General features: G+C 47.9%; 1 protein-coding gene across 1 annotated transcript in view; it reads left to right on the top strand.

The window, feature by feature from the left end:
- TRPC4AP (transient receptor potential cation channel subfamily C member 4 associated protein) overlaps positions 1-23902 on the top strand; it is a 70373-nt gene that overhangs the window by 45533 nt on the left and 938 nt on the right. Inside the window, exons 9-18 of the mRNA XM_032858816.1 lie at positions 8136-8302; positions 13118-13249; positions 15188-15246; positions 17255-17356; positions 18465-18548; positions 19587-19677; positions 20754-20894; positions 21841-21949; positions 22547-22659; positions 23573-23779. Of these exons, the coding sequence (XP_032714707.1) occupies positions 8136-8302; positions 13118-13249; positions 15188-15246; positions 17255-17356; positions 18465-18548; positions 19587-19677; positions 20754-20894; positions 21841-21949; positions 22547-22659; positions 23573-23779 (1205 nt within the window). The remainder of the gene's footprint in view (positions 1-8135; positions 8303-13117; positions 13250-15187; positions 15247-17254; positions 17357-18464; positions 18549-19586; positions 19678-20753; positions 20895-21840; positions 21950-22546; positions 22660-23572; positions 23780-23902) is intronic.

Genomic DNA, 23902 nt, shown 5'->3' on the forward strand with positions numbered 1-23902 from the left:
CAGTCAGTTAAGCATCTGCCTTTGGCTCAGGTCATGATCCCAGAGTCCTGGGATTGAGTCCCACATCAGGCTCTTTGCTCGGTAGGGAGTTTGCTTCTCCCTCTGCCCCTCCCCCCCTGCTCTGCTCTCTCTCTCTCTCATTCTCTCTCTCTGACAAATAAAAATTAAAAAAAAAAAAAGAAGAGAAGCTAAAGAATTTGTGACTACATCAGATCGAGAATATCAGTAAAGAGATAGGAGATATAAAAAAGAGCCAGATGGAAGTCCTGTGGTTTATTAAATTATAAGTAACTGGAGTGAAAAATTCACCAAAAGGAGCAAGAAGAATGTTTGAAAAAATAGTGGCTGAAAACTTCCCAAATTTGAAAAGCATTAATGTACACATCTGAGAAGCCCAAAGAACTAGAAGTAACATAAACTCCGAGATTTACACCCAGACACATCATGATAAAAATGTTGGAAGACAAAGAGAAAATCTTGGAAGTAGCAAGAGAAAAACAACTCCTGTGTTCAAGAATATCTCAGTAAGATTGATAGCCGACTTCTCAGAAGTAACAGAGGTCAGAAAGCAGTGAGATAACCTATTCAGAGTGCTGAAAGAAAAAAAATCTCAGCAGCAAAACCTTTCTTTCCAAAATGTAGGTGAAATAAAGAAATTTCTAGATAAACAAAAAGAGAATTTGTTACTAATAGCTCTGCCTTTTGAGAAATACCAAGGGAATTTCTTCAGGCTGAAAGCAAGTGACCTCAGACAGTAATTTAAATCTACACAGAACAGCAAGGAGCATTACTACAGGCAATTACATAATCATAACAGACAATATAAATGCCCATTTCTTCTCCTTTCATTAACGAATTTAAAAAGCGGTTAGGTAAAACCATAGGTTTATAATTACATTGTTGAATCTGTGACATACAGAAATGTACTTGAGACAGTAACAGCACAAAGAAACTTTGTGGGACCAAATTTTGTGGGATCTTGGGTGGGACAGAATTGTATTGCAGTAAGGAAATTATACGGGATGGTAACTTGAATCAACGCTAATCAATGAGGAAAACTAAAATGGTAAGAGGATCAATATAACAAACTCTATTAATATTTACTTTCTTTCCTTAGCTTCTTGAACAGACATAATAAGTAATCATTACAACACTGTATTGTGTAATAATGCATGCAACGTATTGTACAATAAATTGTTGGGTGGTTAGTGTCTTAGATGTAGAATGTGTAACGATAATAGCACAGAAAAGGGAGAAGGAATAAGAGTTGTGTAGGAACTCTGGAATTAGTATAAATCTGGAAAGATTCTGTCAAATTAAAATGTATGTGGCAAACCCTATAGCAACTGCAAAGAAAGTAACTTTAAAAATACAGTGAGGAAGTCATTAAAGGAATTATAATGTTATACCAGAAAATGTTCACTTACTACAAAAGAAAGTATTATAAGAGAAATAGGGAAATTAAAAGACACATGAGATAATGTAGAAAACAAAAATTAAAAAGGCAGAAGTAAATCCAGCTCTATCAGTAATAACCTTGAATATGAATGGATTAAAGCAGTTCATCCAAAAAACAGATTTGTCATATTGGGTTTTTTAAAAAAGATCCAGTTGTTATGCAGCCTGCAGGAGGCATACTTTCTTTTCTTTTTTCTTTTTTCCTTTTTTTTAAGTAGGTTCCACACTCAATATGGGGCTTGAACTCAGGTAACCTTGAGATCAGGAGTTTTTCTGACTGAGCCAGGGAGGTACCCCCCAGGAGGCAAACTTTCTATTCAAAGATAGAAATAGGTTGAAAGCAAAGGATAGAAAAAGATTTGTCCTGCAAAGAGCAACCATAAGAAAGCCGGAGTGGCTGATACTGAAAAAGACTTCATTTATTTTTTTTTAAAGATTTTATTTATTCATTTGACAGACAGAGATCACAAGTAGGCAGAGAGGCAGGGAAGAAGGGAGCAGGCTCCCTGCTGAGCAGAGAGCCCAACGTGGGGCTCAATCCCAGGACCCTGAGATCATGACCCGAGCTGAAGGCAGAGGCTTTAACCCACTGAGTCCCCCAGGCGCCCCCTGAAAGAGACTTTAAAGCAGAAAATGTTATCAGAGACAAAAAGGACATTTTATAATAATAAAAGTATTAGTCTGTTAAGAAGATGAACAGTTATAAACATACATCTAACAACAGAGCAAAAAAAAAAAACAAACACAGATTTAAAGAGAGAAATAAGCAGACCAGAGGTAGTGGTTGGAGCCTGGAAAACCCCACTTCGCATAATGGAGCAAATAACTAGACAGAGGATCGAGAAGGAAACAGAAGACTTGAGCAGCAAGTAAACTGCCTAGACTTACTAGATGCATTTAGAACACACCACCCAACCCCCGCAGAATGCATATTCTTCCCATGTGCACATGGAACGTTCTCCAGCATAGACTGTACGCCAGGCCATCTAAAAAGCCTCAGTAAGGGGAAAAGGATTAAGATTATACAAACCATTTATTTCAGCCACAGTGGAGTGATAATAGCAATCAGATGTTAGAAACCGGGAAAATCAGTAATACACTTCTAATTAACCATGGTTCTGAGACAAAATCACAAAGCATTAAAAGATACCTTGAGACGTCGGAGAAAGACAACTATCATATGATCTCCCTGATATGAGGAAGTGGAGATGCAACGTAGGGGGTTTGGGGGATAGGAAAAGAATAAACGAAACAAGATGGGATAGGGAGGGAGACAAACCATAAGAGACTCTTAATCTCACAAAACAAACTGAGGGTTGCCCGTGGGGAGGAGGGTAGGGAGAGGGTGGTTGGGTTATGGACATTGGGGAGGGTATGTGCTAGGGGAGTGCTGTGAAGTGTGTAAACCTGGCGATTCACAGACCTGTACCCCTGGGGCTAATAATACATTGCATGTTAATTTTTAAAAAAAATTTTTTTTTAAAAGATACCTTGAGACAAATGAAAACAAGGATACAACATACAGAACTTAAGGAATACAACTAAAGCCTGCTGATAAGGGAGAAGTCTTTAGCTATAAATGCCTACATTTTAAAAAACTGACAAAATGAAATCCCAAGTCAGTGGCCTAATTTTTTTCTCCTTATGTTATTGAAAAAAGAAGAGGCAAGCTATACTCTCAAAGCAAGCAGATAGAATGATAGAATTGGCGTAGAAATTAATGAAACAGAGCATAGAAAACAATAGAGAAAATCTGCAAAAACCAGTAGTTCATTCTTTGAAAAAGTCAACAAAATTAACCTTGAGTTTCACTGACCAAGATTTAAAAAAAAAAAAAAAAGACAAGATTGAAACTACTAAAACCGGGAATGAAAGAGAGGACATGACAACCAAGCTTACAAAGCTAGAAAGGACTCAGGGAATACCATACACATCTGTGTGCCAGCAAACTAGACAGCTTGGATGAAACAGCTGATAAGAAAGACAAAAACTCCTGCAGCTGACTCAAGACGAAAGAAAATCTGAACAGACCTATAACAAGGAATTTGAACTAGTAATGAAGAAGCTACCCCCAAACAAAAGCACTGCCCACATGGCTTCACTGGTCAATTATGCCAACCGTTTAAAGAAGAATCAATACCAGTATGTCCCAGACTTCCACAAAATAGAAGAGGAAACACTTCCCAACTCATCTTACGAAGTCATTATTAACCTGATACCCAAACCAAAGACACTACAAGGAAAGCACAGACCAATATCTCTTATGAATATAGATGTAAAAATTCCCAAGAATATACTAGCAAACCAAATACAGCAACGTATAAGGATTATACACTTGACCATGTATATATATATATGAATAAGTAGGATTTATTCAGGGTTGATTCAATATGAATCAGTTGATGTATACCCTGTGTCAGTAGAACAAAGGACAAAAATTTACATGATCATTTCAGTAGATGCAGAAATGCCTCACACAAAATCCAACATGCCTTCCTGATAAAAACACTCCAACTAGGAATAGGAAGGAACTGCCTCAGTCTGTTAAAGGACATCTACGAAAACCCACACCCAACGTACTTCATAGTACATTGACACTGAAAGCTTCTCCTCAACTAAGATCAGACACAGGCACAAGACAAGAATGCCTGCTCCTGCCACTTCGGCTCAATGCTCTGTTGGGGGTTCTGGATAGGCAGTTAGACAAGATAGAGAAAATAGAAACCATCCGGATTAGGAAGAAGTTAAACTGTGTTTCTTCATAGACATCATCTTATTTAGGGAAAAACCTAAGGGATCCAGTAAAAAAAAAACATTAAACTAATAAGTGAGTTAAGAAAAGTTTCAGAATACAAGGTCAGTATACGTAATTGTGTTTGTATACAGTAGCAATGAACAAACCAAAATGAAATTAAGAAAACAATTTCATATACAAAAGCATCAAAAAGAGTCAAAAGCTTAGGGATAAATTTAACAAAGAAATGCAAAACTTACACTCTGAAAATTGCAAAACATCTTCAATATTGAAAGAAATGAAAGAGGACCTAAATAAATGTAAAGATACTCGTGTTCATGGGTTGGAAGGCTCGGTATTGTTAAGGTTCATACTCCACATGTTGAGCTATACGTCTGTCTACAGATTCAGCACAGTCCCTTGTCAAAATCCTGACTGGCTTCTTTGCAGAAATGGACTAGCTACAAAGCATATGTCTAATAATAATTAAGTTATAAGGGACTGAATCTAGAATTTGTAAAGAACGCCTACAGCTCGATGATCAAAAGACAATGCATTTTGAAATGTGGGCATAGGACCTAAATAGGCATTTCTCCATGGCAGGTGACCAGATAGCCAATAAACACATTAAAAAGATGCCCAACATCGTTAATCGTCAGGGAAATGCAAATCCAAACCACAATCACATACTACTTCATACCTGCTGGGATGTCTATCATCAAAAGATAGATGATGGCAAGTGTTGGCACAAGGATGTGAAGAAATCAGAACCCTCGTTCTCTGTTGGTGGGCATGTAAAGTGGTGCGGCCATTTTGGGAAACAGTCTTGGCAGTTTTGAGACAGCTCCTCAAAAGGCTAAACAGAGTTGCCATATGACCCAGAAGTTCCAGTCCTAGTTATGTTTTCAAGAGAAATGAGAACATATTGACGTAAAAACTTACACATGAGTACTCACAGCTGCAGATTTATAATAGTCAGTATCTGAAAACAGCCCAAGTGTTCATCAGCTGGTAAATGGACAAGAGAATGTGGTCTATGCGTACAGTGCAGTGTTACTCAGCGATCTGAAAAATGGAGTCCTGACACATGCTACCCCCTGAGTGGATCTTGAAACCATCGTGCTAAGCGAAAGAAGCCGGGCGTGAAGGGTCACCTATGTGATTCCGTTTATATGAAATGTCCCAAACAGGCAGTTCCGTAGAGCCAGAAGGTACTTTAGTGGATGCCTAGGGATGAGGGGTTTGGTGGCGAACGGGGATTGGCTGCCAGTGAGTGAAGGATTTCTTTTTGGGGTGACAAGGTGCTCTAAAGTCGGTTGTGGTGATGGCTGAATATGCTAAAAACCATTGAATCGTACACTTCAAGTGGGGGAATTGTATGTGAATTGCAGCCCAAAGCTGTTTAAAAAAAAAGAAAAAAAAGAGTGCCTCTGCCCCAGTACGGACACAAGGTTGGAGACCCCTTGAATTAGTTTGTGGCACTGAAGAGATTCGGGGGGAAGCATAGACCTCTCAAACTAGTTTGCCCAGCCTCATCCTTGGGAATGAACCTTGTTGCTAAGCTCTGGCCATCGCTTTAAGAACTGCATTAAAAAAAAAAAAATTACCAAAGACTTCCTTGTCAGGCCTGTGCAAACCAGGCACCGAAGACTGGCAGTTCCTCGGGGTTGAGTCCGAGCTGCCTGTGTTTCTGTTTCTCCACAGACATTTATTACTGAGGAGGGCTTGTGTGCCATTTGCTGTGCCTGCTCCTCCCGTAGACTTCCTGTCCTGCAGTCGCCCCGAGCTCCCTGAGCTAGGTGACAAGGACGCTGAGGCTCTCGAGGCCACGCAGCAAGTGTGCCGCGGAGGCAGGATCTACATGATAGCTCTTCTCAGTCCCTCCACAAATCAGTTGACTCTTAAACTGTTCTGGGAGCTGGGCCAAGGAGTCCCAACATGGAAATTGAGTAATTAGGATTTTTCTCCCAACATGCAGGCAAATACATGTTTTTTGAGATAGCGTTTTCTCAGTTCGGTTTTCTCCAGTAAATTTTTCTTAAGTCTTTGCCCACTGCCATTTTTAGTTGCAGATGAAAAGGAAAAAAACCAAGTAGCAAGCAAGCATTCGCAGAAAAACGCAAGTGTTTTGTTTCTATTTAACATACACTCACGTGTTCCTGACGTGTGCCGGGCATTGTTTGCAGTACTTTGAATATATTAAATCCTTTCATCTTGGCATCATGGGTAAGAGATCGGTACTGTTGCCGTCATCCCAGTTTTACAGGTGAGGACGGATACTGAAGCAGAGGGACATCCACCGGTTTGCCCAAGGCCACCCAGCTGGTGAACAGCAGAGCTGGGGTTCAGACCCAGCAGCCTGGCTCAGGGGCTGTGCTCTTGAGTCCTGTGCCACGCTGCCCCTCAGTCTTGCTCACCCCACGACTGGTCGTCTCCCAGCATTGTGACTTTGTATTAGTGCCATAATATGGCTGGAAAAAATAGTCCCACGTCTGTAGGGCAGAGTAGCTAGGGTTCTTGAGGCACGGTATCACCCTGCAGAAGTCACCAGACTTGCGCGTGCTCCTTACCCAAATATGATTTGATAACCACTGCTCTGCTCCATGTGGTTTTTCTGGCCCTTTGCCAAAGGCCTCTAGGGCAGCAGTTCCAGCGGGAGCCTGGAAGCATCTTAATAGTTAACTGCTTCATTCTTTCACCTTAAGGATGAGGAAAACTGAGGGGACATAAACCCTAAGTACTCCTGACTCTGACCAGTGCTCTTTTAAAATAATAGGGACCTAAAAAAAATAAAATAAAAATAAAAATAAAAAGGACCTAAGAGGGAGGCTTCCCAAGAACCAGGTGCTGGGCTTTTCTTGTGTTCTCATTCACTCCTCACAGCTACCCTAGCCACCCACAGCAGCACTGCCGTCCCCACCCTTCTACAGAGCAGTTCGAGGCCTTGTGAGGAGGTAACTTGCCCAGTGTCACACAGCTAACAAGTCGTAACTCCGGAACCCTCAGCCTCTAGCACTTGCTGCCTTCCTGTGAGTTCACCTCACCAGCCTGCGTGACTCACTGAGACTTGTTTGTTAACGGGGTAGAAGAATAAATGTGATGCTTGACTAATGCCCAAAACACGATATCTGGCACATATCAGGTGTTCCAGAAATACGACTTCGCTGCTGCCGTTGTTACTAATAATGAAACTGGGTAACATGGTCTCTGAGTAGATGATGCGTTCGTCTGTATCACTCATAGTGATGGTGGTGCCCAGTCTGCCTTAGAAAGTTGTACCTTAGAAAACTTTAGATGGTTCTTCGAAAAAACAGGAGAAAAGAAGTCTCGGAGAAGGATCCCTCTGTCTTTCAGCAGTGCCTTCTCGTAGAATTGAGGCAGAGGAACCGCGTACTTAGAGTCATTTGTGACCCGAAGAGAGTTTGGCACAATTGGTGGCTTAGGGAAGTGGGCACTTGGGCGTGGGGCACTCGCTGATGGCGGCGGGAGAAGGGATGAATCACGTCACTGCGTTGGCTGCATCAGGACATTTCTAGTGTGTTAAAGTTGATAAAATACAATGAAACTGCAGTCGATTTTCCCCCTTTTTTTTGTTGAGGTATAATTGACATACAACATTGTATTAGCTTCGGGTGTACAACATAGTGGTTCGATATTTGCATATAGTGCCAGATGATCTCTGCTGTCAGTCTAGTTAACACCGGTCCCCATACTACAGAATTTTTTTCCTTACGATGCACAGAGTCAGTTTTTCGAAGTTTCTAAGCTTGCCTGGCTCTTGGGGAGCTGGAAGGGATTTTGTGGCTTTCAAAGTCTCTCTCATGGCCTCAGGGGCCAGTCTCATGGCTCTGTTACCTCAGGTCTGTCCAGACTGGCTTTGAGGGGCAGAAACATGTTTCCTCACAAGCAGTGACTCAATCTTCTCTCTCGGTGGCTGTCCCAGCCTCCATTGTGTTCCCTCCCCCAGGGGCCTCCGAGGAGAATGGCCTGCCTCACACTTCCACCAGGACCCAGCTGCCGCAGTCGATGAAGATTATGCATGAGATCATGTACAAACTGGAAGTGCTCTATGTTCTCTGTGTGCTGCTGATGGGGCGTCAGCGAAACCAGGTGGGCCTCTCCCCCACGTCTCAGAACAGGAGGAGCCACTTACGTGCCACTACTGTGTCTGTAGCCCTGCTAGGCATGGGGCTCATTTTCCTTCTCTGTGTTCTACGCATCAGGAAACTGGTCTCATTCCAGAGTCCAGAATCTTTTCCACCGTAGCTTGCCGTGGGGCAGCATTTCTGGGCAGAGCATTGGTTCCCAAGGCAGGAGCTGGTGGCTTGGCCATGTTACCTGACCTTGTTAATGTGAAGAGTAAAGCTTACTGTGACAAGGTGACTGCCCTGGAGATGTACTAGAGGACTTGCCAGTCCAGTGGGGGCTCAGGATGATGGCCAGAGCCTGGAGCTGTGTCGGATTACAAAAACTGGGCAGCTTCGGGGGGCTCTGGATATGCTGGGGTTCCCTGACCCTTGAAGCAGTTCTAAGAGGGAGGAGCAAGGGTCTGTAACCTCCAAAGGGAGAAAGAGAGCCCTGGAACTATATAGTGCTCTTCTTCAAGATGGCGGAGAAATGGCCTTCTCCACCAGCCAATCATTGTCCTGTGGATGAGAAAAGGTAGGTGTTCGGGGCGGGGCACTCAACAGTCCTTAAGCTCCTTTTTGAGTCAGACACTGGACGGTCACAACAGCTCTGTGTGAGACTGGTGCAGTCATCCCCGTTTTGGACAGGGTAGCCAGGGAGGAGACTCACTGAAAAGATGACATGCAGCATGGAGATGTTGTGAGGAATGTGAGGGGGCGGGGCACACTGATCCCCCTGGCAACCTACCAGGTAGAGGGAGCAAGTGCCGAAGTGGGAGTGTGGCCCCCCAACCCAGTGGGTTGGTGGGACAGTAGGGAACAGGCAGCAAGGCGGAGGTAGGGAGGGACTATGGGGGGTCAAACCGTGTCGGGCTTTCATTGGCCACTTTCAGGACACGTGGTGTTTTCTTCTGGCTGCTTTGTGGAAGAGATGATCGTAGCCAGGACCTGCATGTTGGTGGAGAGGGGTGGTGACAAGTGCTTGCGTTCTGGATATATTCTGAAGGTAGAACAGATAGAATTTGCTGCAGGTTTGAATGTGGGCATGAGAGAGGGATTAAGGGTAACTTCTTTAACTTCTTATAAGGTTTTTTTGTTTTGTTTTTTAAAAGATTTTATTTATTTATTTGACAGAGATCACAAGTAGGCAGAGAGAGGTGGGGGGAAAGAAGGCTCCCCGCTACTCAGAGAGCCTGATGCGGGACTCAATCCCAGGACCCTGGGATCATGACCTGAGCCGAAGGCAGAGGCTTTAACCCACTAAGCCACCCAGGCACCCTGTAACTTCTTCCAAGGTTTTTGGCCCAAGCAGGTGGGAGGATGGATTGGCCATTGACTGAGATGGTTAAGACTGTGAGTTAGGGAGTTGGGGGTGAGGGACAGAGGCATAGGGAGAAAGGCAAGGGATTTAGTTTGAACAAGTTAGGATTGAAGTGTCTGTTAGAATCGGCATCTGAGGACGCCTGGGTGGCTTGCTCAATTGGGCATCTGCCTTCGGCTTAGATCATGATCCTAGGGTCCTGGGATTAAGTCCCCCATCAGGTTCCTTGCTCAACAGGGAGTCTGTTTCTGCCTCTCTCTCTGCCGCTCCCCCTGCTCATGCTCTCTCTCTCTCTGATAAATAAATACATCTTAAAAAAAAAAAAAAAAAGAAGTATTGGCCAGCACCTGGATTATCTGTACCTGGAGTTAGGGGAGAGGTCGGGTCTAGAGCTAGAACTTTGGGGGTTGTCAGTATGTGGTTGGTATTTAAAACCAGGACCATGGGTGAGATATCTCCCTGACCTTCACAGTATCAAAGCTCCTTCCTTCAGCATGGGCTATATATAGAAAATAATAGTCACTGTGCTTTACATGTGTTGAGTGCTTTTACCATTTTTGAGAAAATCTCACACTTATTTGAATTTTCAAGTATTTGGGAAGTTATAAAACAGGCGGTAACTCTCTGTCTCCTCACTTGATGCTTGAGAAAACCCAGGTACAAAAAGGGGTGTGCTCTCAGGCTCCAGGCATCAGGAGAGCCAGGATTTAGACTCTGCTGCCATGACTCTGCCTTCTGTCCCCCCATGACTGTCCCCTGCTCCCTGAGCCTTCCTGTTACTAAGGCTTTACGACTCAGTCATTGCGGTGTCTAGTTCTAAACTGCATGATTACAGCCGCTGCTTCCTTGGAAGGCCCATGGCCTGGCCGCAGGCCCCTGCCCGCCCGAGAGCCAGTGTTAGGCTGTCTCGGCCTCATCTGCACAGCTGGCATTTACTGTGTTCCTCCTGTGTGCCCTGCACCGGTGTGCATGTGCCTCGCCGAGCCCGGGACAGCGAGGGGAAGGGTTTCCCTGGCCAGGCCTCCCAGAAGGCTCCTCCTCAGAGTGCTTGTTATTGGGCCATCAGGCCAAGTTCTCTGGCCAGTCTTGGCTAAGTTGAAATCACTAGACTGGAAACCTGCCCCAGATGTTGGGAGTTGCATTTGGTGCAAATGTAAATAATCCATCCAGTACTTCTTGTCCGTCAGGCCCTGGGCTTCCCCCACATTACCACATTAAATCCTTTCAGCAGCTTTGATATCCCTCATTTTCTGTCAGGGGACTCAGGCTCAAAGAAGAATGTTGCTCAGGGTCATGTCTTTGTCAGGTTCTGGTCTCCTGAGATAAACGCACAACTGTGGTGGGCCCGAAAGGGTTGGGCTTTAGGAGCAGAACACCTGAGGTAGGTAGGGTGACATTTCCACCACTGACTTGCCCAGGTTGGTCCTGCTCAACTTACCCTTCCCCTTATAAAATGGGATTTAGTATGCACTGGTGCCGTGCTCAGGACTTTACATATATATTCTGACCTTGTCCTTACAATAGCCCTGAGAAGAAGAAGTAATAGCTTAGTTTTCTATAAAAAAATTTTTTTTGATAGGTAAATAATTTACATAGTTCTATATTAAAATGTGTAAATAAGTATCATTGAAGCCTTTCTCCTTTCTGGTCCTGAACATTCTGGTTTTTCCATGAAGCATCTAAGTTTACCAGTTATTCATGTATCCTTCTAGAGACATTTTATGCTTATAATAAAGCAAATGTATTCCTCTTTCTTTTTTTTTTTTTAAACACAATCAGTAGTATAGCATGTATGTATTTGCTCTTTTGTTTTGTTGTTGTTTCTTTTTAAATATTTTATCTATTTGTCTGACAGCACAAGCAGGGGAAGAGAGGTAGAGGGAGAGGAGAAGCAGACTCCCCATTCAGCAGGGAGCCTGACACAGGGCTCGATCTCAGAACCTTGGTATCGTACCTGAGCCGAAGGCAGACGCTTAACCAACTGAGTCACCCAGGCGCCCCCATGTTTGCTTTCTTAATATTGAATCTTGGTGAATGTTCACTAAATGTGAAAAAGCTCAATTCTTTTTTATTGGTACGTTATATCCTTCTGAATGGATATACCATAATTTATGCAACTAATCCTCATTGATGGGGAATATAGCTTATATCTGTTCTTTTGGTATTGGAAATAATCCTACCATGAGTGACTTTATACATATGTCATTTAGTATGTATGTGGATCTGAGAATAAATTCCTAAAAGAATCGCTGGACAAAGGGACTATGTGTTTGTAATTTTTAGAGATATGACCAAAATGTCCTCCTTCTGCAGGTGGTACCCCAGTATGCCCTCCCAGCAGCAGTGTGAGAGCCGGCCCGAGGCCAAGCTCACCAACACAGTGTTATAAAACTTTCTTCTTTACTAATCTGAAAAAAAGTGGTGGTGATTGGAATTTCTTTTATTATATAAGTGAGGCTTATTACTTTCTATACATTGAAGAATATCTTATATTTTCCAGTCTCTATCCTTTGCCCATTTTTTCTGTAAGGTTGGTCTTTTAGTTTAAGATATTTGTAGCATTCCGGGTGCCTGGGTGGCTCCGTTGTCAAGCAGCTGCCTTTGGCTCAGGTCATGATCCTGGAGCTCCAGGATCAAGTCCCACATTGGGCTCCTTGCTTGGCAGGGAGTCTGCTTCTCCCTCTGACTGCTCCCCTCTCATGCTCTCTCACTCTCTCAAATAAATAAAATAAAATTTTTTTTTTTTTTTAAAGAAGAGATTTGTAGGATTCCTTAGAGAGGAAATTAGCTTTTTGCCTGTGACTTGAGAGTCACAGTATGGACTTTGAGTCATGGTATGGACTTTGCTTATTGTGAATTTTGCCACAGAGCATTTTTAAAGGTTTACATACATGGTTGAATTGAATGGTTTTCTGTTTTGCCTTCTAGATTTACTTAATAGACTTAATACTTTAGAAAGTCTCTCTCATTGTGGTCATTTAAAAAAAAATTCTTTGCGTATATTTTTCTAGGATATTTAGCATTTAATTTTTTTTAATGTTTATCTTGCCTCCAGTTGAAATTTATCCTACTCCTAAGCATGAGGGCTATTTTTATTTTTTAATGATATGAGGAGGGAACAAACTAGAAGGACTGAGAGATTTGATTGGGGTTACAAAGTTCATATGTGCTGGAGGTGGGAGTCAAACCCAGGGCTCTCTGAATCCAAACTCATGTTCTAAAAAGAGGACCCACTATATAGTATGTCTCCTAGGAGTATTGTGGGGAATGTGTGAGTGGAGAGTAAAAGTGTATCTGTGCATAGTTAGAGTGCAGTGAGGGGTAGGCTAAGCGGGGGATTTTCTTTAAACCTCAGCAGTCCCTACTGACTATCTCTTTCTTTGTCCTAAAGATTGTTTTGTACATGCCAAGCATGAGGCTTTGATGGATATTTGCAGCGCGGTTGTTGTAATGCTTTTATCGTCCTACCCCATCCAGGTTCACAGAATGATCGCGGAGTTCAAGCTGATCCCTGGGCTCAATAATTTGTTCGACAAGCTGATTTGGAGGAAGCACTCAGCATCTGCCCTTGTCCTCCATGGTCACAACCAGAACTGTGACTGCAGCCCGGTGAGCAGGGGGCGTGGCAACAGATCAGCTTGACTTGAGTTCTTTCAAGATCTGCTGTTGACCCTTTGAAATCTCATTTTTTAATTTTTGAGTTTTAAAGATTTTATTTATTTATTTATTTAGAGAGAGAGAGAGAGCATGAGCAGAGAGGAAGGGCAGAGGGAGAGAGAGAAGCAGACCCCGCTGAGCAGGGAGCTCAATGTGGGGCTCAATCCCACCCTGGGATCATGACCTGATCTGAAGGTAGACACTTAACCGACTGAGTCACCCAGACACACACACAATTTTATATATATATATATATTTTTTTTTTTTTAATTCATAAAGTCTGTATAATCCCATAAGTGGAAACTGCCTTGGAAAAGGGTCTGCTCCTGCCCTTCCACTTGTGCAGAAATCCTTTTGGAGGCCCTATGGCCAACTTTCTCTTCCATACCTCCGAAATGGGGTGCTCGCTATTCTCTAGGAAGGGTTCGTCACACCATGACCTAGTAGCAAGTTTTCCCTTGTTTTGTACTCTTCCCCCATTGTATCGTCCATCCATCGGTGGTAGTTTTGCCCCCTGAAACCATGCACCACCAATGGTCTGTAGCCAAAGAGGGCTTTAGGATGCTTTCTTTTTTAAAGGGGCCAAGGGCTTGCCTCTGCCTGGCCTCTCTTATGGTGTACTGGAGAGAGCATTGAACTGGGTGTCGAGAGGCCCATGTGCCGCTCAGCTTGTTAGGAGAGCTTGAGCGAGTCACTGAATCTCTGAGCCTATTTTTTGCAAAAGGAAGGTCCCACTCCCTTGCCTGCTATCTTCATGGGCCATGTGGAAGCCTGGTCACCACCATGAAGGGGCCGGTACCCTGGGACTTGAAAGTGCTACACAGCCATCAGTGCCGTAGGTCCTCCCTGGTCCTTGTGCCATGCTCTGGGGACTTTCCTCCAGGCCTTATCTTCCAGCTGACTGGTTTTCTCTTCAGCCTTGTCAGATTTTGCTTCTCAGCCCATGCATCTGAGTTTTTAATTTCAAGTGAATATATTCTGCATTTTGAGACAGCTGACTGTCAAAAGCTACTTGGTATTTATTCATTACATTAATGTTCTGTACTATTGCATTCCATCTCTTTTATTGCTTGTAACATACTTTTTTTATGGTCTTGGATTGCTTGTGAGGTGCTCATGTTTGTATTTGAGTCTTCAGACTCATCTTGGGGTGGAAAGTTGCCTCATGCTCTGCAGTATAGCCTGGGCCCTGGAGGTTTTTCTTTAGAGCACTTTGCTTTTGTCTGCCGGGTACACTAGGCGTACATGTCCCAGGGCAAATTTTTACATTGAGCACCTTGGCCCTGGAGGTGTCAGCCCAGAAGCCTTCTCCTGTGGGCTCCCTCCACCACCAGCACTACCCCCACAGAAAGAGGCAGCCATGCTAGCTCCCTGGGCTGGTAAGTGGGAGTTTTCTAACCCTTCTTTTCACAAAATGTATATGCTTCCTGGGCTTTATATGGGCTCAGGTTTCTGTCTAGTCCCTGCAGGGTATTTAAAACCCAGGTCCTGGGTGAGTAAGTGTCATTTCCACTTCTCCATCCTCCCCAAGCCGCCTACCATCTGCTCTCATGCTTCCTACTCTGAGCCCAGTCCTTTCTTCATCTCTGATTCCCGTGGATTTTCCTTTGTTAGGAACTTAGCCTCACATTTTAAAGAATTTCAGTTATTTTTTTATCCAAGGTATTGGCAGGGGTAGGGGTTAGCAGGAGGGGTCCCCATTAGCTTCCTCTGCTATTGGCCAGATGTGGAGGTCAGCAAAGGGTTTCTGACTCAAGAGAAGTCCTCATTGTGCATGAAGACAAAGGCTCAGAGAATCAGTGACACGCCCAGGCTTTCCGCAGAGTGTTCTGTTTTCTTTGGGAACAGCATGACCATGGTTTGAACATCAAGGGTACACGTGTGTTTTAGGACATCACCTTGAAGATACAGTTCTTGCGGCTTCTCCAGAGTTTCAGCGACCACCACGAGTAAGTACAAGCCATCCCTGGAAGGAGAGCTGTTGCACCAGCTTGTCTTATCTCCCTGTCCTGTCGATCACAGCCTGGGAGGACCTGGGAGCCATGCGAGCTGCTGCCACCTCAGCCAGTGTGGGCGGCCGCATTCACATGACGCACTGCTGGGCGCTGCTGCTGGCACTGCCCTTCCTTTGTGCGCAGCCTGGTGCTGAGCTTGCCCCGGGCCCTCACGGCCCGTCTAGGAAGTGAGTACGGATGTCGCTGGCCCCTTGTTACCCTTGTTACCCTTGGAGTTGATACATCTCTCAACTGTCTGCCGCTCCGAACGAGGAGCGGACAGCGTGGCTCTTCATGGGGACCTCGGGTGGGCAGAGTGGGCTGAGTGTTTATTGAACAGGGGGAATAGTGTTCAGCTGCACGAAGAGATGTACCCATTCCCATTTTTTTGAAACACATTTCGCCCTCTTATTTTTTTTGTTTTCCAACCTTCAATGGAGAATATATAAGAGAATGATTCTCTGCTATAGGAAAAACAGTGCAGGGGAGGACTGAGTAGCAGCTGACCCTTGACCTTGGCACTAGGGACAGTGTAGTGGGGACTTTGGTGAGCTGGAACACACAGGCAGTACTGCTCTGCTCTGGCCCACTATGGGTATACAGGAAACTGGGCCCGCTGTCGCAGAGCTTCTGAGTTTTTCCCCCAAGGGAAGCTCGAAATTAAGATTTCCGTGAAAGGTCCTAATTTTAAACATTGGCTTAAATTCCTCTGAAGCATTGTATAAGCTACCAGAATGTGCCTGAGGACGATGTGGTCTGGGGCCTCCACTTTGCTTTTGTCTGGGTCACGTTGACCATCCTCTTTCAGACGTTCTCTGTCTGAGGTTCTCCAGGAGGTGGGTGAACCCTCTGAAAATGGCACCAGTTTGTTCTGATTGTGCACTTTTTGTTTGTTTGTTTTTTCTGAGGAATTGGGTGCCTGACTTTCATCAGACTCTTAAATCTGAGCACTTGTATGTGCTAGGCTCTGGGGAGACAGTGAGGAGTGGAAACAGCTGTGACCCCCACTCTCATGAAGGGCACAGTCCTGAAAGGGAGAAGGACATGAATCAGAGAATGTTATCATTGAATGTACGGTGACAGATGACGATAGTATTCTGGCGGAAGGAGCATGGTTCTGTGAGAGAACGTTTGACAGGGGTCGTGACCTGGCCAGAGGGCTGTCAGGAGCTAGCTCTTCTCTGCAGAAGTTAACTTGTCAGCTGAGATCCGAAGGGTTGGCAGTAATAAACTGGGTGGAAGGGAAGGGTGAGAGGCTGACTGTTCCAGAATAATCTACTGCAGGAGGGAATGCAGTGTGTATAGGAAGGCTAGTGTGGCAGGTGATGTGAATGAAGGGGGAGTTGGCTCAGAGCAAGGCTGCGAAGGTGGTTGGTGGCTGAGCCACAGGGCCTTGTGGGTTGTGTTGGTGGGCTTGGCTTTTATATCATCAAAAGTTTAAAATTGTGGGGGCGTTTTTGACAGGGGAGTGACGTGATCAGAGTCCCGTTTCCTAAGGATCTCTCTGGGTGCTGTGTGTTGAATCGGTTCCTGGGAGAGACCATTTAGGAAGCTGGCTTGGGTGATACCAGGCCTAGAAGTGAAGGGCCCAGGATGGAGTGTCATAGCGGACTCGGGCCCCCTGCTGGGAATGCTGGAATAGGGCCAGGTTTGAGAAGCAAAATGGAGATTTTGATTTGGACATCATTGAGTTGGAAGTGCCTTTGAGAGGTCAAATAGGAATGTTCAGGGGCAAACAAAAGGCCTGGAGATGTTGAGGAAAGGGACCTTGTTAGTGAATGCGGCAGGTGGAGAGGTAGGAGGCAGGGCAGAGAGGCTCCCATGGCCGGAGCCCTGTTGCTGCCTCAGGGGCAGGTGGTGTCCGGGGAGGGCACTTAGAGGATTCTCTGATTCTCATCGTGGGACATGGGAAGGTGACTAGCCCAGGGCCTCTCCTTTATCCCCTTCAAACCATGTGTTTCAGGAACAAGTACCTACTGCTCAATAACCAGGAGCTGAACGAACTCAGCGCCATCTCTCTCAAGGCCAACATCCCTGAGGTGGAAGCCGTCCTCAACACTGACAGGTGGGTGGCGGCAGCTGTGGCTGCACACGTGCCCTGGGGTGGTGCGCGCCCACAGACGCGTGCCCGCAGGTGTGGTACCGGTAGTTTCTCACTGATGGGTGGCTGCAGTGTCCCAGGGCATCACCTGCCTTACCTCCCTGGGGCCCCCAGCAACCTGAGGAGGGGGGTGCCAGCATCCCTTCCACTTCACAGAGCGGGGAGCAGGGACTCGGAGAGGTCATGTGCCAAAGTCACATGTGCTCTGCCTGCTCCTTTGTCATTCACCTCTGCAGACATGCTTCTTTCTTGCCCTTTGTCAAGTCCCATTAACGAGGTTATGCTTGTGTCACCTTCTGAGCAGTAGGGAGGTCACAGGCTCATGGGGGTCTGGGCAGGGAGGACTATAACCAGCAACAGGAGGCATAATTCTCAGCCTCCTTTTTTTTTTTTTTTTTTTTTTTAAAGCAGGAGAAATCTGTTCAAATGAAACCGTGCACACTCCATAATGTCTGTAGGGGATAAAAGTAGAGCTGTTCTATTTGAAGAGGGAACTTAAGGGCCCCAAACCCCTGCCTGCTTGACCCTCTCTCCCCTGTGATGCAGTCCAAGTCATTTCCTTATCTAATGTCTTTGCTTCCTAGATTGGGAAACTGAGGCTCAGAGGCACAGGGACTTGTCCAAAGCCAGCTGGAGTGGAACGTGGGGCCTAGGGTACTCCCTTTCTCACCCTACTGGCACAGACTTTGCCCCATCTGGGAGACTGTCACAGCATTTCAGACTCACTTTGGTGGAAACAGCCCTCCCTCTAGCAGTTCTGAGCATGGACTCTGGGTTTTTCTGGCCTCTAATCACCCGCTAGTGGGTCTGGGAAGGGAAAGCTGGCCTGAGACGTGGCGTGAATTCACTTGGCTCTTCATTTCTAAGACTGCAGGAGTCCTTGGGGTGCTCTGGGTCCAGGCAGAGCAGGGGAGCCTCCTGTCGCCTTGGAAATGTCTCCAGGTGTTTTCACCCACCGAAAGAAGCAGAGAGACCCAGCCCCATGGCCCCAGGACAACAGTAATCCTTCGGCCAAGTGGGGCTGGGCCCTGTCAGCCTCAGGTCTGTCGCCAGTGTCCCTGTTTTATTCCAGGAGTTTGGTGTGTGATGGGAAGAGGGGCTTACTAACTCGTCTGCTGCAGGTCATGAAGAAGGAGCCAGCCGAGTCCTCTTTCAGGTAGGTTTGGGGACCGGCACCTGCCACTCCTGAAGGGCCCAGAAACCTAGTGTTTCCCAGGTGGTTAGAAATACCTCATTTAGTTACCAGCTTCCACCCTGGACATCTGACTGCTGTGGGGCAGGGGGGTCCGACTCAGCGGGTATGTGTGAGCTTCTGCGTACCAGCAGCGCATTTCAAGAACTGACCAGGCATTCACCAAGTGCTGGCGTTGGACAGACAGGTGGTAGGGAAATAGGAGCTATAGCCCCTGCCCACAGGAGTTCCCTGGGTTGCAGGAAACAAGCATGAAAAGAAACCGGTTTGAATGTAGTATGAAAAGGAGCGGAGCCAGGACCTGCCCCTGGAACTGAGGGATCAAAGGAAAGCCCCTTCCCTAGGTGGGGGCTGGGGGGGTGGGCGGGGAGGGGGAGGGCTTCTCAGAGCTCCTCCTGCTCGCCTGAGATGAGTCTTGAAGGCTGTGGGCAGAAGCTGGCTGAGGGAGGCATTCTGTCAGGGCTGGGCTGTGCAGCGTCTGTAGGCTCCACGCCCTCATATGCACCGCCCCCTGCAGGTCAGCTCCGCCCGACTTGTCCAGGCTTCCCCTCATTGATCCCAGCTCTGCCCTCTGGGGCCACATCTTCTCTAGGACAGCCCATCAGAAGTGAGCTCAGTGGCTCATCTGCACACGTCCATCCAGTTCCTCATGCATTCCCAGCCCCACTTTCCATTGTCCCCCTGTTCTTCTGAAGGGTCAAAACCTAGAGTGCATTTTCATATGTGTCCTATGTAGCCAGCCCTTTGGTCCTAGATCCCCCTGCTCTGAGACTCAGACCGAGCCAAATAGAGGATGATTCCCCACTGAACTCTCTGTTCCATGAGGACTTATCCTTACCATGTCCCCAGTGCCTAGTGTGAGGTCTGATGCCTAGCAGATGTGCAGTAAATGTCGATAAATCAAGAGGCAGCAAACATCTCCCAGCCCCTTGGTGAATAGAATATGGGAAAGAAGAGGGCAGCCTTAGCCACCTGGGCCAGGGGTCAACATTTGGGTCGCAGGTTTTGGCAAGCCCGGGCTGTGGAGAGTTTCCTCCGAGGGACCACCTCCTATGCAGACCAGATGTTCCTGCTGAAGCGAGGCCTTCTGGAGGTAATGGCCTGGAGGAGCCAGGGTGTTGGGTGTCCCGTTCTCCCCGCAGCCCCATGCGTTGCTCTCCTTCCTGAGCCCTAGACAGCTGGTCAGGAGCAGACCACTTCTCTTTATTTTAAAACGCCAATGCAGATTGTCCCAGGACTTCTCCTGAGCTTCCAGCTGTGGGTTCCCGTAGGTGCTTAATGGATGCTGGAGGGAGCTGGGGGTGCCCGTGCAGAGTGAGAGAGTCTGAAGTTACCCAGTAAGGCCTTTTGACCCTGAGGATATTTTGCTGTTGTCCAAAAGTTAATTTCCTTTTATTATAAAATGGCCTTCAGAAAAAGAAAAATTTATAAAAGGCAGGGAGCAAAATGGCCAAAGTTATAATTGGTTTTAAAAAAATCAAAAAAGGATACAAACAAGGAACTGACCCATGAACTGTAAATCCATAATAAATTGATCTGAATTAGCATTCCTTCAGGAAAATGAAAAATGGAAGCAGTTGAACTATCATAGAAAACTTTAAAAAGTTAAATTGGCTTTATGTTCCTGATAAAAATTCATTAATTTTAATATAAACTTTCTTATTCATAAATATGAAGACAAACCATGGGGTCAAAATGTGTCCCGTGCCCTTAAGCCCTATGCTTCATTTACCTGAGTGGCCTCAGTGCTTAGGCAGTGGCCGATGTTCCTTCTGGAACCGCTCCCCTCGCCTGCAAGCTGGGGAGCCCTGGGCAAGCAGGAGAGCTCATGGCTGCCTACCCCAACCCGCCCCCAACCTGCTGGTGAGGTGCATCAGGCCTGGCCCCACCCTTGGAGCTCCCAGCATCCCCAGATGAGAATCTAGACAGGAGAACTGGTTCTATCAACTGACGTGGATGCTTACTCAGAGCAGGTGTCATGTGGTTGGGGCTCTGTGCCTGGCCCTGGTGGGCGTTGGCAGGGGGCTGGGGGGGGTAGGGAGGGGCAGGCAGCGGGCAGCTTGGATGAGCACAGCCTGGGGGCGGCAGCCGCGTCTGCCTGTTGGCCCCAGGGCTCAGCCTTCTTCCTGCCTTCATCCTGTCCTCTCCCCTGTCCTCTCCCTCCCCCAGCACATCCTGTACTGCATTGTGGACAGCGAGTGCAAGTCGAGGGATGTGCTCCAGAGTTACTTTGACCTTCTGGGGGAGTTAATGAAGTTCAACGTTGACGCGTTCAAGAGATTCAACAAATACATCAACACTGATGCAAAGGTAAGACTAGCCCGGGCTCTGTGGGGTTTGCCACGGTGTTCGGAAGTTGTCGTGGAGGGGTGCCTGGGTGGCTCAGTCAGTTAAGCATCTGCCTTTGGCTCAGGTCATGACCTCAGGGTTCTGGAATTGGGCACTGCATAGGGTTCCCTGCTCAGTGGGGTGTCTGCTTCTCCCTCTCCCTCTGCCCCCCACCCTGCTCATGTTCGCTTGTGCTCTCAAGTGAATAAAGTCTTTAAAAAGAAAAAAAAAAGGGGACCTGGGTGTCTCAGTGGGTTAAAGCCTCTGCCTTCGGCTCAGGTCATGATCCCAGGGTCCTGGGATCGAGCCCCGCATCGGGTTCTCTGCTCCTCGGGGAGCCTGCTTCCTCCTCTCTCTCTGCCTGCCTCTCTGCCTACTTGTGATTCTGTCTGTCTAATAAATAAATAAAATCTTTAAAAAAAAAAAAAGAAGAAGAAGATGAAGTTATCTTGGGGCCCTGGTCCTTGCTAGTCTTCGGGTGCTGGTTGTTAATTGGAGAGCCCTGGGGAGTCAGTGGGCAGTCATCAGTGAACAGTCGTTCACCCCTGCTCTGTGCCGGGACTGCGCTAGACCCTGTGGGTGTACAGGGGTGGTCGGTGCAGCTGCTGGGGGTCAGTGAGAGGTGGGGGCCCGGGGCTTTGACCTGGCCCTGATGTGGTGTGGTGGGTGCCAGGCTGAGCCCCAGAAGAGCACGACTGGGCCTGGTTGTTCACCTCTTGGGCTCTCTGACAGAAGCACAGCTCAGGCCAATAGAGGTGGAAATGAGAGGAGCCCAGGTTTTGTCACAGCCTTGGTCTGACCAGAAGCCACTGGGCCCGGGTAAAGGGGTGCCCCTCATAGCGAGCACCACCAACCCCCCAGCCCCAGGGCCACAGCTCGGTGCAGCGGGAGCCTCCCAGCACCCGTCTGAGCTTGGGCTCCACTCCAGTTCCAGGTGTTCTTGAAGCAGATCAATAGCTCTCTGGTAGACTCCAACATGCTGGTGCGCTGCGTCACTCTGTCGCTGGACCGCTTCGAGAACCAGGTGGACATGAAAGGTAAGAAAAACCCGTCCTGCCTGGGCAAATCGGCCCAATGTGGCCACGCCAGTGTCAAACACCCAGCGTCTCACAAGGACACACCACAGTGGCTAGAGGCACCTGTCCCAAATGCCCACATGGCTGGGGTCAAGGTCGTGGCTCTCTGGGAGATTTTCCTGGCTGGTTTGACTTTTCTGTCATCTGTGCTTCCTTTCATAAGACATGCATTTTAATAAAAGTGAAGAAACTATTGTTGCAATCAAAATGCAGAAACCAGACACGCCCCGCCCCCCCAGCTGGAATTGCCTGGGATGAGAGGGGCCAGGTGGTGAGCCGAAGGGAGGGAGGGCCTCAGAGGGAGGCGGCCCCTGCGCCCACTGAGGGATGAGGGGCTGGTGAACTCCTGCTGGGCCTTCCTGAGAACGTGGGCTCTTCCTGAGAGGCAGCACCTGCCTGTGTTCCTGCTGCAGCCGCCGCTCCTGTGGCCGCTTCCATGACCTGGGTTCCCAGCTCTGGGGTCAGGACCCCAGGGAGGGCATGGCTGGAAGCCCGAGTGGTGCGTCCCTGGTCCTGAGCCACAGACCAGCTTCCAAGCCTCGACTCTTCTGTCCCCAGTTGCTGAGGTCCTGTCCGAGTGCCGCCTGCTCGCTTACATATCCCAGGTCCCCACGCAGATGTCTTTCCTCTTCCGCCTCATCAACATCATCCACGTGCAGACACTGACCCAGGTGAGATGCCATGCGGCCCCTGCGGTAGGGCCCCGAGGCAGGGCAGGAATATGGGAGGTGGCTCCCTCGTCCTGGAGCCGATGGTTGATCTGTCCCACCTTCCCTAGGAGTGTATCTTGATCCATCTGTTGGTTCCTAGGAAACCCTGCCAGCTATTCTGAGGACTTTTTCCAGTAAGGGAGCAGTGCCCCATTTTATGGACAGGGCCTGAGGGGGTAGCAAGTCTCCAAAGTCATGGGTGGGTCAGCACTGGCACTGAGTTCTTGACTCCCGGTCCAGTGCTCTCAGCGCCCCTCCTCTGCACAGGCTTTGGGGTTGGACTTGATGTTGCCTCCCACCCCCTCCCTGACTAACCACAGCTGTCCCTTCCTCAAGCTTCACACTCCTTTTCTAGAATGGGGGTGATGCTGTACCCCTCAAAGGTTGTCCTCTGTTCCTTCAGCCAACACACACTTGCTGAGGCAGGGAGCTGGGCTGGGGCTGCACAGTGAGACGAACGGGCCAAGACTCTTCCTCGTGCAGCCCCGGCCTAGTGCCGAGTGGGAGTTAGTGAGGCGGCCACCCCTAAGGCAGGCCCCCTGCCCTGTGCGGGGATCCAGAGCTCCCAGGAAGAAGCGATGCCTCAGCTGACTCTGGAGGAGGAGTGGACTCCAGCTGAACCGACGACCAGGGTCGCACCAGGGTGGGGACGGGTGGTGGGTGGAGGAGGGACAGACAGGTACTCGGGTACTCAGGGCGGGTCTGCTTTCAGGCCTGGGCAGGGGGCAGCTCGGTGCGTGGCCTTTGGGCTCCGCCGGGGGCCCTACAAGGTCTGGGCGCAGGGCGCCCTCCCTGCCCCTCCGTAGCCTAGGTCCGCCAGGGGCTGCCGGGGCTCCCCGCCCACCCCTGACTGGGATGGCCCGGCGCCTGGCAGGAGAACGTCAGCTGCCTCAACACCAGCCTGGTGATCCTGATGCTGGCCCGCCGGAAAGAGCGGCTGCCGCTGTACCTGCGGCTGCTGCAGCGGATGGAGCACAGCAAGAAGTACCCCGGCTTCCTGCTCAACAACTTCCACAACCTGCTACGCTTCTGGCAGCAGCATTACTTGCACAAGGACAAGGACAGCACCTGCCTGGAGAACGTGAGTGCCCCCCAGCCCCAGCGGGTGGGGCGTGGCCCCCGCCTGGGCCGTGCTGTGGGCAGCTCCTTGTCCCCTTACCAAGGCCGTCAGCATGGTGCTGGTTTCCACCTGGGTCCTCTGCCC

The sequence above is a fragment of the Lontra canadensis genome, unplaced genomic scaffold (genome assembly GCF_010015895.1).
Source record: "Lontra canadensis isolate GAN:19392208 unplaced genomic scaffold, GSC_riverotter_1.0 scaffold16, whole genome shotgun sequence".
NCBI lineage: Eukaryota > Metazoa > Chordata > Mammalia > Carnivora > Mustelidae > Lontra > Lontra canadensis.